The following is a 16207-nucleotide window of genomic DNA, read 5'->3' on the forward strand; positions in this document are numbered from 1 at the left end:
ACATATATATATATTTTTTTTTTTAAGCTACCATTAACGACAGGTTTAAAACTACTTAGCTTGGTAGCTTTTTTTGCCTCTGTCATGGGTAAGTTAAAATTTCTTGCCAGTTCATGGCTCACTTTGGTGAGCTGCAGCCTCTCTGAGGTTAGGTTCATTCTGTCGAAAAAAGCTTGGCACTACGTGGGTTAAGACTATAAAGAGCACCACTAAATATGTAATTTTTTTTATATTTATGTCATTACAGGTCTTAAAATTAATTCATAATGATCTTAAGAATGTCTTAAAAAGTCTTACATTTGAGTCAGTGAAACCAGCAGAAACCTTGTCATATATGTCCCATAATGTTATGGGTGCCTCTTCCGGAGACCCCTGTTGATGGCTCTATGAGCCTGTTTACCTGGCTCATTTGACCCAGACCTTTCCAATTACATCTCCATCAGCCGCCTGTCTGCTGAGCGTTGACTGAAGGCTGCGTTCAGCCACGCCGTTACCGGAAAGGATTTGTCATCTGAAAAATAGCCGGCTATAAAGGGCAAGAAGCCTCGTATAGATTCCGGCTCGGCGAGGTGAATGAAGCTGAACCGACACGCCTAATTTCCCCGGCCCGGGACGGGACCGCGCTCTCACTGCTGCTGTCGGTGTTGCAGTCCTGACGCGGTGAGGAACAGGCCGCATTCGGGCTTCCTCTCCCCTCCCCTCCGGTATCAGCTGTGAAATCTGAAAGGACTCCCCGCTCCGGCTCTGTGCGGAGCTGATTTGGTCAGATTTTGCTTTAATCGTCATTGCAACGGGAGCACAAATGTGCCGTGTGGCTCCTAAAACTCCGCCGAGCTGAAGGTTACAGGATTTATCTGCAGAGATTGCAGCGAGGAGGAAAAGCATCCGGCTCTGTTTGCACTAAATAGATTCCCCTTTAATATTAGCAGCACGCTGCTCTGCTGATAGAGTCTATCTATGTAATTGTTCCTGCAGCCTGGTTGGGTACAATTTAGAGCTCACATTCTGCCGGTGTGAAATTCTGCTCAATTCAGTGGTTTAGTGCGCCTATCAGAAATCTCCAGTGGACACAGTTATGCAACCAGAAAAATATCTCCCTGTATCAACAGTAGGTTTGTATTCAAATTAGATTAGAATTTCTAAACTTCTTCCACCTTTAATGTCCACCTGTACTGGATGAAGCTCAGGAAAATCTGTTGTAGTTACGCTCTGAGCCAGTGGGACGTGACAGAAAAGGTGGCAAAAACACGGCAGTAGTTGGAGGAAAAAGTAGCTGCTTTTTTCACAAACCATAAAGGTGACGCAGCAAATATGTGCTCTGGTCAAAATGTAACTATGTTTGGTGGAAACCAACACCCCAAAGTGAAACGTGTAGTAGTGGCGTCATGATGCTGCGGGGATGTTGTTCAGCATTGAAAGGGAGGATGAATCGATCGATTTTAGAGGCTGCAAATAATCTGACAGCAGCCAGAGGTGCAGCAGGAGGTTTAGGTTGGAGTATGTGTGGTGCTTGTCCAGCCAACTTCACAACTTAAAGCTGCAGTATGCAACTTTTATAATCTATGTTTTTTAATATATTTGCTAACATATGACAATGTCAAGACATGAGACAGATAATCTATTAAAAAAAGTTCCTCTGCCGCCTCCATGTGGTCCTACTGCCATCTGCAGAAAAATATCGCGACCAGAAACAACCAATCAGAGCTAGGAGTGTGTTTGTGCTGCTCACATCCTCCCCCTCACTCCATGCTTACGCTATAACTAGTTCTCTACAGCAGAACATGTCGTCGATGCTAAGGCTAGTTAGCATGGCTTCAGATAATGGCACATAAACAGTTTTCCTGTGAGGACGAGTTGTTTCTCCATCATAAACACATTTAGCAGCAAGTACAATAACTTGTCCTGACTGATTGCTTCTGTTTTGTGTAAAAACATCTTAAGATTACATACTGCAGCTTTAATCCAACAGAGAATCTGTGGCAGAGACATAAAAAATTGATCCATCCCACTCGACTCAACTTGTTTTGCAGAGGGATGGACTGTAGTTGAGACAGACGCCAACAGGCCTGCGGCTCTGACTGCTGTTAAAGATGGCCACTCAAAATATATGGATGGAGGAAAATACAAACGCAGCGTACACGTTTCAGCTTAAAAAAAGAAATGAAAACCATTTATCATTTTCCTCTCTGCGTTAAAGTCAGAGCTGATTCCTCCTGGTCCCATTTATCCCCGTCACAAAATCTGCCACAATTCATGAGTCAGTGACTACGTCAAATTACTGTGGACATGAATAATTTACTAAACAATTATTTTACTGTTTTAATGAGATGTTAATGCTCCCTTGCTGTAGTGCATCAGGAATAACTTTACCTGTCAAAGTCAGACGGCGGGGCTTCATTTTGCTCTTCAACAGTATTGGGTGGAAATAGACTTGCTCTGGATGCCAGCCAATCAGATCTTAGCATCTATGTTATGAGCCAAAGTGTTTTATGAAGGTTTAAATTATTTAATAGTGTACCGCAGCAGTAAAAGCATGGAATAATTCAGTGATTAATCATCTAAAATTTTCACAAATTTGACTTTAAATTATATGTTTAAAAGATTAAATAAATATGGATGACTATTATGTTGTTGAAACAACGTGTAAGATACTGACCGGTCATAATGTCTCAACAGAAACCCGCTTAAAGAAAAAAAAAAAAAAGAGAAAGATAAACTTTGCTGAAAGTTTCTTCACCGGGGAAAAGTTTCCACATTGACGGTTCGCCAGACGAGTTTCTCGCTGTAATCTCTCGCTGTCCAGACTGGCCAGCTGTAAATTGATGCCTTCCTAATGCAATTTCAATTTTGAGTAATGGGGCATAAGAGCCTTTGGCAAGTACAGATTAGTCAAATTAAGTTGCCGCGTCCTACAGACGTTCTTTTTAGCTCTGCGTTCCCTGCTAATGGAATCCCTCCATGCAGCTCAGTGAAGATTTGAGAATTTTTTTTTTTTAATGGTTTAAGGAGTTTGTAATGCTGGAATGTTGAGCTTTAAAAAAATGCTACAATGTGGGTGTGCACTGTAAATAAAACTAGCAGAGATAATAATATTAATCTTTATTTAAATTACATTTCATTTAAAAACACAAGTCATTTCAGGCTTTGAAGAAAGAAAACAAAGGTTTACATTGAAGGACTGAGACTGATGACCCGTAATAAATGCTGTGGGTGTCGGGCCGATCGGATCAGGACCAATCCTGAACCCGGGTTTTAATTTCCTGTTCGCAGCAGGACAGTTTATCAGTAACATCACTAAGCCTCATGCTACTTGCTCTTTGACTTTTTATCACATTCACAAAAATACTCACACTGTACAAGAAGGAGACGACTTTTAAAAATACTCATCACAAAAACACGTTAAAAAACATTCAAGCAATATTTTAAAAAGCAAGACGCTTAAATATGTATCTAGCCATTTACGCTGTAAACACCTTAAAATTATTATTTTTTATTAAATAGGGATGCACCAGTCAGGCCTTGGATTGTACCAATTTAACTTTTGTATAACAAAACAAAAATTAAGAGCTTCAAATTGTATATATATATATTTTTTTTTATTAAAATTACTTCAAATCTCTTAAGACAGCAGAAATGGTGGTAGTTCAGAATGTGATGCATTTTTTTTAAATATGGGGGGGGGAAAGCTACAAAAATGTAAGTATTTCACCTGCCTACGGAAGGCCAGAAGTGCCACAGTCCAGTATATTTTTAAGTATAGCAAATGTGACTATTTAAATTACATGGTGAATAAGTTCATCAGATGAATTAATTATCTTAGATGTCAAATTTATTTTGAATGTTTATTTGAAATTAAGCGACCAACTGATTGGTCTGCAGTTCAGCTGCTGTGCTAACGGGCGATATCGCTCTGAAACAGTGTCATCCAGCAACATGAACCCTGAATCAAAGCTGCTGTAGACATGTAGTCTAATTAATAATGACTCATTTTGTGTTTTAGAGCAGGATTAATAGTAACAAGTTTAGGTAAATCAGATCTCACCACCCAGGAATACTTTAGACGTTAAACAATTCATAATCCACTTCAAAGTGAGTCTGAATTGTTTTATTCTGAATTGTAGCACAAATATGTATTTATTTAATTACAAATTTATTCATAGTAGTGTTGCACTTCCGATCCACCAGAAGCAGTGAGGGAAGAAAGTTTTTCTTTTTTTTTTCTTTTTTTTAAAGTTGTCGGATTTACATCTGTTGCAGACTGACAACGGTGCTTCTCTACCCTCTAAATTTTCTTAACTTTTAAAACTAAAGAAAATAATCAGCAAAACATGACCAGCATATTTACATATATACCCTTTTACAAGTTAAAAATACAAATTTAATTGGCATATTTAACAAGGAATGCTACATTGAAGTGCAATGGAAATATGACAGCAAAAACTTTTTTTTAAATTTCAGCTACCTTTTTTTTTAATAGCAGGTGAGACATTTGTTTTATCATCACCCAACAACAAGCCTCATTAAGACCTTAAATGAAGCAGAGGACCAACATACCACCGAGTGTTTTAGTATCACGTTCCTTAGCATAGCCTTCAAACGTTGTGGTTCAGGCCGTACAGGAACAGCTGCAGTCGGAACGCGCCACATTTGATTTCGCCGAGCCGTTCCCATCTCTAGGGTCCGTCAGTGGGAGTCGTCTCTCAAAGCGGAGCGCACCCTGGCCTCCAGCTGGTCCGCCGAGGGCCGAGCATCCGGGTTCAAGGCCAGCATGTCCAAAAGCAGGGCACACACGGATGGGCCGGGTGGGGGCGGCAGTGGCGGCGCCCTCTTAAACTTCATAGGGATGCACAGCTGGAGGTCGGCGTTCTCCCACAGAGCCTCCCCCAGGGGCATCAGCCACCGGCCCTTACACACATAGGCACCTGGATGACGGCACATTCAGGAAAGTCAGCTTAGATGCTAGAGTACACACATATATATATATATATAAATATATATATATATATATATATACACATACACACACACACACACATATATAAAAAAAATTATTTTGTTGTGCTTTCTTGCACAATGACAAAGGAATAATGATAAATACAAGCTATGTCTCCTTAAATGACAGACTGCTGCATCGTCAGTGTGCAAAGGAGCGTTTATCGTAGATCCTTCCTTTCAAAGCTGAAAGACTTCATAATCATCACTGCTCCCAAAAAAAATCTCAGTAAGTCTCAACTCTGCTGTGTTTGCTGGGGTTTTTTCCCCCCTTCATTTCTTGTAGGTAGTTACTTTAAAATTTATTCACCCCTTTAGATATTTTATACTTTTTGTTTGTCATAAATGAATGGTGATCAAAGCATTTTCCTTTTCTTTTAGTCAACAGCTGAAGTCTGTGTTTTCAAGGCAAAGCCTCCATAGATATACATTTTTCAGAGAACTGCTGCCCTGAATTATGAGGAGTCTACTTTTTTTTGATAGTTTAAATACACCCAGGACCTTAGCCAAAGTTCCCAAATAAATGGATGCTGCCAATGCATTGTTAAAGCAAAACAAAACAAATAAAAACCCCTCAAATGAGCAATCATTAGCACTGAAGACTTAACCAAATTAAATTTTAAGTCTAAAATTAAGATTGAAAAGACTTTGGATGATTTTAAGCAGAAATACTGTCTTTACAGACAGACCTCATAAACTGATGAAAAAAATCAAAACCCTGGCGATCCATTTTAGATTTCCCAAGACTACAGCCATAGTAACATAGAAAAAAACTGAAGTGTAACAAGAAAAAGTCGTTTATTTTTCTTTTTAATTGTAATACTTTCATGTTCAGACAGAGCAGAGAAGCATTTACCAAAGAGCCAAAAGGTGTTTCATTATATATAACATCAAAAGAAGAAATGTTTCTGGCAGCAGGGAGGCAGTTCTTTGTCAATATCCAATCATATTTGATCTTGTACTTACAAAAATCAATAGGATTCATTTCACAGTTATGTCAATATGACTCAATCATACTTTGCTGTGATCACATGTGACTTTACACAGCAGGTGTCTGTGAGATCTGGGTCACTTGTTTGGGAAAAGGCCAGCACTGGAACTCACTGAACATTTTCCCATTTTGTCCCATTATAACCACACAGCTCAGCGTCGTGAAGTTGAAGATGTAAAGGAGTTTAATGCAGAGTGAAGTTAGAGAATGAGAAACCAAGCTTTGTTTTTCATTTTAAGATTTTTTAAAAGTTTTTTCCCCCCAATGTAACAAGAAAATAGCTGCTTTTCCATTTATAAATCATTTTTTATGAATTTGACAAGCAAATATATTTTTGAAATTCCAAGTTTTTTTGCTAAAAATTTGTTGCACTAGGATGAGATGGGTTCTGTTGGTCATATCGAAATTAGAAAGCTGCAACTGAAACACATTGTTCGCGTCGTACAAGTCACATGATCAACAACCGGATGTTACTACCAGCGGGAAAAAGACGAAGAAGTCGATGACAGGAAGTGGTCGGAGGATGGTGGTGTGGTGAGTTTAATGATTTATCGCGTGACCAAACTTATTCACATGTGACTGCAGTTACGTTTCGGATTTAGTGGAAACACCGCCATCACGAAATTGTGTTTCTCCAACATTAGCGGGATCTCAACAAAGTTTTGCGCACTTTTGTATTGGAAGCACAGCTAGTGGCCAAGAGATAAAACCCATAAAATAGAACTTCAAGGGGTGTGAATACTCTACTTTTGTTAATCCGCTAGAAGAACTTGAGCAAACTCCCTCTTTTTAATTTTTTCCCCTGTATAAAGCAAAACAAACTTCTTGCTCTAAGCAGTAGATAAGGTAAGACTAATAACTTGAATTGCTCATTTGTCATGGAGTTTGTCTGGACAACGTTGATTAAATTACAAAAATCTGTAGATTAATGAAGATTAAAACAAGCGCCATTTGCATCGCCAAAACATACCCATTTCGAAAATGAAGGTAGATTATCCATGAGGGTAATTAAGAAGGTGTCAACTGGTGCTTAATCACAGGGTTAACACTTCTGAGCAGTACAGTTGTTCCAGTCTTTCAACTGGGTTTTAATCACCAAAAATGAATCCAATGCCAGACGCCGGATGTGAAGTGTTCTGGTTCTCTGTGTAAAGTCACAGTTATTTAATTAACTGAGGTCTAAGGGAACAAAAACCTGAGGTTGTTTAGGTTTTTAAGCAGGTTCCACCCACTATTGTGTCGTCAAATAAATTGTGCATTTAGAGAAAGAATGAAACTATGTTAATGGACCTTTTTATATGACCATTAGAGTTCTTTAAAAAAGAAAGAAAGAAAAAGGAAAATAGGCCATAAAGATGGCCACTCTTTCTGCGCTTGAAAGCCTGTATTAGTGTTTCTACTGAGGCTAAAAATAAAACTTTGTCTTTGGACTTTTGTGCTGCTTAGAGTTTGAAGAGGAAAACTGTTTGATTTTCTTCTTTTGAATCTAACTTAAGCTTTGAATGATCACAAACCATAGCAATAAACACTAAAAGTATATATTTTTTGTGGTTTTAGGTATTATTTTTTCAACCAAGTACTTTACACATTAGCAGGAGTTAATTGTGTTCCCCAATAGGAATGGGCCAACATGAGATTCTCACAGGAATCTCACGTTGGTCAGTCATAAGATGCCAATTTGAGTCACAATTTAAACTGAAATCAGGTATGTAATATGATTTCATAAAGCATTTACAGACAGATATCACCAGATTGAACTAGTGGTATAACATGGTTGTCCAACAAGGGTTACCAATACCTTAGTAAAACTATATCCAAGGTTCCTACATGTAGATTTAGGAGTAAAGGACATGAAGGAATGAGAGTTTCCATAGATCAAGATAATCCTGGAAAAAATTAAGGTTTCTTGCCTTTTCTTCAATAAGTGAAGAACGTTAGAGTATCTTCTGCATAGTAATGATAGGAAAAGCACTCAAAATAAGCTGAAAATGATACATGTGCTACAGAAATAATAGGGGTCAAATGCAAAACCTTGAGGTACACCACAGTGAAATGGATTAGTACACGACCTGTAATTAGAAACAGAAAGAAAAAACAAAGACTGATCATTCTAAACTCATATAGTAACCTCAAGTTAGTGAGAATTTAGCAGAACTTCTGAATGTTTATCCAGTCATGTTCGCTTTTGTTTTGAAGCCTGAAGTTTTCCAGTTGGGTCAATCGAGTCTGTCGCAACAACAAATTTCGCTGGACGATAAAATTGTCCCAGAAATTATTGCGATAAATGATACTTTATTTTGAGACCATATTCAATTAATATAGTGATAATAATGGCTTATTAATGCAAGTGTACTCACTTAATTTTTTTTTATTGAATCTCTAAAGAATATTTAATCCTGAAACTGGGAAACATTTTTAGTAGCCAAAATAAATAAAACAATGGAAACAAGTCGTAATAAGCAAAACTGCATTTAAGAAAAGATCATCTTTTAGCTTACTTCGTACTGCCTGTCAAACGTTTGCAGCCAGCTTTTCAATGATTTTAAAGCATCTCTTTAGTGAAAAGGATTGCACTCATTTTACTTTATCATGCAATTAATTGATTTATTGCTTGCAGTGACAGGCTTCAGGTTGAAGGAATCAGGGTTACTACTACCAAACAAATTTAAGATTTACTATGACCAAAGACTGTCAAATATCGGATCCAGATCCCATATTTTCTCCCAGCATACAAAAAAACAAACAAACAAACAAACAAACAAACAAAAAAAGCAGTCATATCTCTGTCATGCTGCTTCTCTGCATCGCCTCACTGACAGTATGGCTACAGGGGCTAATTCCACTTAGCCGTTTTAAAGCGTCTACTGAGATCCGGTTCTTCCTGTGACAGCAGCCCCTTTTCACTCAGCTAAATGAAGCATCAGTGACTCAGGGAGGTCCGCAGGGGCTAAACTTCGAAGTAATGGTTCCACATTCCCCCCCCCCGGCACCGGCTCCGGCTGGAGCCGTTTTTTGAAAATAAAATGAGACATTTGTATTACGGCCATTTCATTACTCCGTGACAGCGGAGAGCGGAGGCAGAGCCGAGCCCGGCGCGCTGGGGCGTTAAGACGCGTCGCGGCTGCGCTGGGTTCTGACAGCACGACAGGACCGAGGGGGGCGGTTTGAAATCTCAGCGGCACACAGAAGATATACGGGAGGAGATTTCACTCATGATGAGCCTGACTGAGATTTGGGGAGCAGAATGCAGCGGCTGAGGAAAAGCCATGAAAAGTTTTGTTTGTAAAGATATAGCATCCAAATAACTGACAGCTAATGTGACTTCATGACAGTTTTATGATAGTAATACTATGAAAGTAGTACACCGTTTTAAAGAGCGGGAACTTTTAATCATTTTGACAAGAAATAAATAAACCAGAAGAGTACAAAACAAAAAAAATAAACGACTCGCACTCCAGTTTCTCTGAACATAACTGAAAGAAGCTTGTAGCCTAGTGCTGTCATCATGTTTTTAAAATTAAGTCGAGGCAGATCTGACCCATAATGCATGGCGAGACCTGCATTGATGGCTCCTCTCACATTTAGCGGCAACCAAACTACAGACTGGGATAATAAATTATAGCTTTTTTTTCTAAACCCAGTTCCTTAAGAGCAACTGCCTGGAAAAACACAAACAAGGACAAAGCTGCAGGCAGAAGGTAAGGTCATTTTATTTATATAACACATTTTCAGCAGTTGTGTATATGGGGGACATATATAACTGAACTAAAAATGAAAAAGCTTTAGCTCACTAATGTAGCCAGAGACTGTTGTCTACATTAATAAAGGAGCAATGTAGTGACAACTTCCTGAAAGCAGAGTTTCTTAAAGAAACAGAAGCCCAATTTCAAGATGTTAAATTACAAAGTAAAATTTCAAAAGTCATATTTAATATATGTATATATTTTTACAACTGAAGTTAAAACAGTTGATTGTGTTATGAAATGGCATAAGTGCCCGGGAAACACAGAACTGCCCCTTACATGCAGTCTGTAGGATGGACGGCTGGAGCAGGAGCTGTTGGCTTGTGTTATGAACTCCGGCTGCTATAATCCATAAACAAGTAGATAGTAGAAATCATCATTCATCTCTTTGCCATTTAGGTGGGACTGCACCTTTCCATGGATGATGAATGTATGATGTATAGCATCTGACATTTTTAATATGCGGCAATTTGTTTAATCAAACCTGATTCGGGGTGATGCGTCACCAACCCCAGACACTCACCCAGCTGCTCCTGCGTCGTCCCCTCCTCCACGAAGGTGATCCTCTCCAGGACGGCCCAGAACATCACGCCCAGGGAGAAGATGTCTGCCTGGGCCGTGTAGCTCAGCCCACCCCACACCTCGGGGGCCATGTAGAAGTCAGAGCCGCACGTGGACGAGAAGTGCTGCCGGCACTGCTCGCCGTTCGCCACGGCGCCGCTCATCTTGCTCAGGCCGAAATCTGCCACCTTGATGAGATTTGTTGCAGACAGATGTAGAAAAAAAGAAAAGAAAGGGAGGGAAAAAACAATGTGTTTGACATTTGAGATGACTTCTGCAGGAAGTGCAATGTGAGAGGAGTCATGTTTGAACTGATGCCTTGTTTTCTGCCACACTGGCTGCCAGAGAAACCAGAGACAGTAAAGTTTAAAGGGGCACTGTTATATGTTTTCCAGGCAATGTGTGTTATAAAAATGGCACTGCCAATTAACTATGTCAACCTCAGTTGTTATAAAAATGTTATACCTGTATATATACAAAATATCACTTAAAAAATTTTTACTTCCTGATTCAGAGCCTAGAAATTGGGTCTGTGACTCTTTAAGAAGCTCCTGCTCTTTATGAAGCTCCACTTTCAGGAAGTCATCACAACATGGCTCCTCTATTAACCCTTTAACAACGTTTTTTTTTTTATTTATTATTTTTTTATTTTTACCAACGTTGCACTGAGAAGTATCTTGCCGATGCTCAGTTCCACCAGGTGTTCGCTAATTGCAGCTGGCTAGTCTGAAGGAGCTGAGTGGGGGAGTCACAGGAGAGGGTTGCTCTGTGAGGCAGAAGCTTGGAAACTGCAGCGAAGAGGAGGAGCTACACCTGAAAGGTGGAACTAGGTACACCCAAATGTTTTGCACAGCTCAATGGTTGCCATGGGAGATTAGAGGATTCCTTTAACATGCATGAAAGAATCAAAGCAAATCTCCAGGTATGTTTTTGATGAAGGAACAACATTATAACATGATGTAAAGCTCAAAAAAGTCGATTTTACATGGTACTGCACCTTTAAAGCTGGGATTTGTGTGTGACTGGAAGAGAGCGGTACATGTAGTGACCCCCGGTGTGTGTGTGTGTGTGGGGGGGGGGGGGGGCAAGATAAATACCAAAAATAAAAAAATAAATGACAAGTCACAGCAAACCACCTATGAAGCCTGCTGGTAATCACTGATCAATATTTCAGACTGACCATGCGTCCCCCCCCCCCCCCCGCCACCCCCCAGTTCTCTGGGTTCAGTCAATTCAGTTCAGCAAATCACTGAGCCAAAGAAACGTGCAAAAGTCTTCATTCAAGACTCCATTTCTTCTGCTTCACCGAGTCCAGACTTTTTAAAAGTTGCTTGGAGTAAATGTCTAACATCAAGCTTTCTGAAGGGCTGGCACAGATTCTCCCCTCGTAACAAATTAATTCTACAATTTGTTTGCTCTTCTGTCTAAATCTACTAATTATTCAGCTGTTAAAGTCATGATTATAAACTCAAGGGTGATGGATTTCTAATATCCTGCATCAGTTGTTTGGATTTTTTTTTTCTCTGATTAACAGAAAACACACTTTAAGCTAGAATTCATCTCTTATAGTTTGCTCTTAAAGAGTCTGGCTTTTATTTATTTACTTATTTTAGAGCAGGCAGTGTAGAAATGCAAAGGACTGGAGAGAAAATGAGACGAGTCTACATGATAAAATTAAGTATTTAGGAGGGATTGAAAACATTTGAGCACGATAATATCCTTACAAAAAGTGTACATATTTCCTAAACCTTCTTCGTTTTGCCACATTAACAATCACTAATTGCACACATAGTCATATTATACAATAGAAAATGATGCGTCTGAAACTGGATTCTGCCTCCATGACCAACTTTGGTCTCTGCTAAAGAAAAGCATCCCCACAGCATGCTGCTGCCACCACCATGTGTTACAGTTTGGATGGTGTGTTCAGGGTGAAATGCGATGTTACTTTTCTACCACACTGACTTGAATGTAGAAAAAAAAAAAGTTCTTCCACAAAAGTGAAAATTTGTGTTTGTAATGTGATTAAAAAAAAGTAAGGGACATGAACTTTTTTCACTTTTGCAAGGTGGTGTGGTTAAAAATGGATAACAGTTTTACAGATATTACTCCAACTTTTTTTTTACATCATCATTCCTCCTGGAGAATCAATGCATCGATTCTCCAGGAGTTTGCTCGTCCGTTTTTCTTACTGAACGCCAAACATGCCGAAGTTTCAACTCAAATGCTTCATTACTCTTAATAGGTTTTATTGAATATCTCTGGCTTTGATGACCGATGATGGACTCTCGCCTCAGGGAAACACTGAAGGACATTTTTCACTGGCCCTGATGGTTTACAGATCAAGCGATTAGTTGAGGAGTGGCAGGATAATCATAATCAAGACAAACTGCTAATTGCGCCTCTTACCAAGAATGCTAAACCCGACACAAGAACACACAGAGTGGCCTTTCCAAGACGGATGTCTGAGACGATGGTTTGCTCAAGAAAGAGTGTTTTTGTAGCTGATTAATTAAGGAGTTTGTTTTGGGGTTTTTTTTAAAAAAAGAATGTTTCTAAGCGTTAGGCTCAGTATTTTTTTCAGTACGTCTTACTCAATTCAAACAATTGGACCATTTGTGTATCTTTACCTATAGAACCTTTTCACATTTTAACGCTTTAATCTGAGAAGCAGCTGAGAGAACTGTGAGGAAACTGCTGAAAGCCCCCCAAGCGTTCCCGTTTTTCCAGTCTGCCTCAAGCTATATGTGGTGGAAAACTAATTCGTCACATCAACCTGAACAATCCCCATGGTAATCTGGGGAATGCCTCACATCAAAACATATCAATGTAGTAACATGGACCAGTCAAAGTCCCGACTCAAAACTGAGAATTTGTAGCAACGCTAATGTTTAAAGAGACTCCATCACATTAAAATAACCTGAGTTAAACATCAAATTTGAACAGTGTTGCATTTCCTAAAAACTACTAGATTTTGAGAAGACATTGTAATGACTAAGTCTGTCACAATAACTGAATTAATTACATGATATAATAAAATGAGCTCCATAATTTGCATTTAGGATGAGGATGATTAGCATTGTCTGAAGTGCAAATTTTGCTTATGAATGTTGTCCAGTCAACAGGCAATACATTTGCACTCCAACCATGATTGACACCAAAAAGCTAGCTTTTTTTTTTTTGCTAACTGACATTTTTGCTAGCAAAAAGCTAGTTTTAAGGTTTTCTGTTACAATACAGTTAACAGCTAGCTTTAAAGCTAAATAGTCCTGCCTGAACTAAATTTAAGACCTGTGATTAATGTATTTAAGGCCAAACTATTTTTTTTATTTAAGATATTTTAAGGCTTTAATTTTAGATGTATGAATTCAAGATTTGAAGGACGTCTGAACACGTTGGTTTTATTTATTATTATTTTGGTCAGTGATTCACATGCATTTAAGGCCCACCTTCATACTTTTTAAATCAGTCTAGGTAGGCCTTAATTTTACATGAAATTAAGACTTTCTAAGGATGGGCAGACACCCTGGTTTTATTTAACATTTTTGGTCATTTTATTTACTTATATTGGATATTTAAAATATCTTCCAGTTCCAGTTTTAAGTGTTCCTTACAAAATTAAAGTTTAATGATCTCTGGGAGTTCAAACTGGTATTGTTATACCATTACCACTATTACTAGAAAATTGTCTGAAACTCCTTCAAAGTCGCTGTAACACAGACCTCTACAGGAGACACTTCCTGCCCACAGCAATCACCATCTAAAACTCTTTGACGAATCTTGAATAATTTGAGTTACAACAATTAATTTTCCCCTTGGGATCAATAAAGTACTTTTGAATTAAGAGAACAAACAATACCATCGTGTATCGCAGTAAGTTCCGGAAATCTATGATCACGAAAGACCACAAATTGATGACCTGACCTTGATAACGGGGCCTTTGGGCGTCACGCAGACCAGGACGTTGTCCGGCTTCAAGTCTCGGTGGGTGATGCCCAATGCGTGCAGGAAGGCCACGGCGCTGCAGAGCTGCAGCACCACGCTGTGGTTGCGGTCAGCGTCCGGGGGTCTGGAGAGCAGGTACTGATTCAGGTCACCTCCATCACAGTACTCCATGACCAGCCACAGGGCCAGGCAGCGCAGAGATCCAGCCTGCTCCACTTCCTCCTCCTCCTCCTTCTCCAACTCTCTCTGGGCTGACCTCTTCATGGCTCGGCTCGGAGGTCGCTGCGGGGTCAAGGAATCAGAACCAGTCGATTTCCTCCCCTCCTCAGATTTTTTTCTACCCAGCACCGTGTTGGTTTTGTCCTGAAGTCTGGAAGCAGAGTTCGTCCTCCTTGGGGTGTTCGACAAGGTCTTGCTTCTACGACCTTTCTGCGGGTTCACCACACTCCCCTTGAGCACAGACTCCACAAGTCGCAGGGGGAGTTTTCCAGGTTTGAGGGGCTTCAGGCTCCTGGATCCGGTCTGAAGGAGGCAGCTGTGCAGAGCGATAACGTTGACATGGTTCTTGGCGGTGGCTCTCATGGCCCACAGCTCCTGCAGGTAGAGCTCAATGCATTCTGGGTTGCTGCAGGGCAGCCGTTTAATAGCCACCCTGTGTCCCGTTTTGGCCATGTGGCCCTCAAACACAACACCATAGCTGCCCCTACCCACCTCCCTGTCCAAGGTGTACAACTCCTCCATGTTTCAGCAAGCAGCCTGACATCAAGAAGAAACAGAACAACTCATGTTAGGTTGACAAGAAACGACTTAACGACTTTTTACTTTATTTAGCTATAAAACACACCTGAAACGACATAAAGAGCGACCAAACATCTAAAATAGCCTCAAACTATGACATTACGCTAAGGTGAAAACCAAAACAAATCTCTTTAAACTTTTTTAAAGTTAGTAGGAAAGAAATTGAAAGTATAAACTGTGATTTAAACATTTCAGTTCAACTTCCTGACGTGTTTAACACAGCGCTGTCAAAACGGGAAGCGTTTCTACCTTTTTTTTTTTTATCATTTCCGACTTACCCACACGGCCGCAGTTGGTCTTAGAAACTCCAAAAACGTAGCCGATATAATTTACAGGGTGTCCCAAACAACATTAATCCGCATTAGTTTCGGTTTAATCCTCAATGATCAACCGAAATGAAGATGAAAAAACCAAACTGAAGAAACAAACAAGAAAAACTTCCGAGTTCTCATTCAGAACGTCCCGCTTTGCTTCAACGTCTACTGTGATTGGCTGCTTAACTCCGATCGTGAGTTCTGATTGGCTATCATTCGAACTCTCGAGGCCACATATACGCAGCAATCCTATTGGTCACAGACTGCTTCTGTCTGTAAACACATGAAGATGCAACATAATAAAAGACTTTATAGTTTCATATATATATATATATATATATATTAGTACATTACGAAAACATATTCAACACATTATGTAGTTATGAAGTGGAGATAAATAGAATGAATACCGTTAAATGTGACGCAGGTTTCAAGCACAAAGACCCGTTTACCTTTAAATATTGACTTCCGGCGCGTCCTCAACTAAACTCAACCGTTTCCGGAGAGACTTCTGCGTTTCCGATACATTAATAGATTTCATTATACTCCAGTTTCATTTCAGAAATAAATGTAAAAAAATATTAAGTTTTCTTAACGATATACTATTTCTTTTTTTCGGCGTGCCAATTTGATGTATGGCGCACACTGAAGCCTCAATAGAAGATCTATATTCTGAAATCGAAGGGTTTCATAGCCTTTGGTGTTGCTTAGACCATCAGCGTAGCTCTCTGCTGAGATTGCAATAATACAACCTTAAGCCAACTAAACATGTCTTTCATTGTTTAAGAAGAATGTTATTGTTTGAATCAACTTGGTAGTGCCTGGCTTTTAAAACAGAACTGTGATTTATAACTTTGCTGCAT

The 16207-nt window shown here is 39.5% G+C and overlaps 1 protein-coding gene across 1 annotated transcript; it reads right to left on the reverse strand.

The window, feature by feature from the left end:
• Window positions 1-4355: 4355 nt before the first annotated feature.
• On the reverse strand, window positions 4356-15843 carry LOC106944996 (serine/threonine-protein kinase pdik1l). The gene is made up of 5 exons (XM_015028373.1): window positions 15755-15843; window positions 15309-15617; window positions 14212-14988; window positions 10250-10475; window positions 4356-4922 (listed from the first exon to the last, which is right to left on the reverse strand). The coding sequence occupies exons 3-5, from the start codon at window positions 14971-14973 to the stop codon at window positions 4684-4686; spliced, it is 1227 nt and encodes a 408-aa protein (XP_014883859.1). The 5' UTR covers window positions 14974-14988; window positions 15309-15617; window positions 15755-15843; the 3' UTR covers window positions 4356-4683.
• Between the last annotated feature and the right edge of the window lie 364 nt (window positions 15844-16207).

The sequence above is a fragment of the Poecilia latipinna genome, unplaced genomic scaffold (genome assembly GCF_001443285.1).
Source record: "Poecilia latipinna isolate Pla-1442-1.1 unplaced genomic scaffold, P_latipinna-1.0 Scaffold122, whole genome shotgun sequence".
NCBI classification, from domain to species: domain Eukaryota; kingdom Metazoa; phylum Chordata; class Actinopteri; order Cyprinodontiformes; family Poeciliidae; genus Poecilia; species Poecilia latipinna.

What these genes read in the sequence shown, in the direction of transcription:
- LOC106944996 (XM_015028373.1), bottom strand. Translation starts at nt 14,973, where the DNA reads ATGGAGGAGTTGTACACCTTGGACAGGGAGGTGGGTAGGGGCAGCTAT. An exon ending in CCAAAGGCCCCGTTATCAAG is followed by an intron (nt 10,476 to 14,211) that starts GTCAGGTCATCA and finishes AATCTCATCAAG; the next exon opens with GTGGCAGATTTCGGCCTGAG. An exon ending in GACGACGCAGGAGCAGCTGG is followed by an intron (nt 4,923 to 10,249) that starts GTGAGTGTCTGG and finishes GCCGTCATCCAG; the next exon opens with GTGCCTATGTGTGTAAGGGC.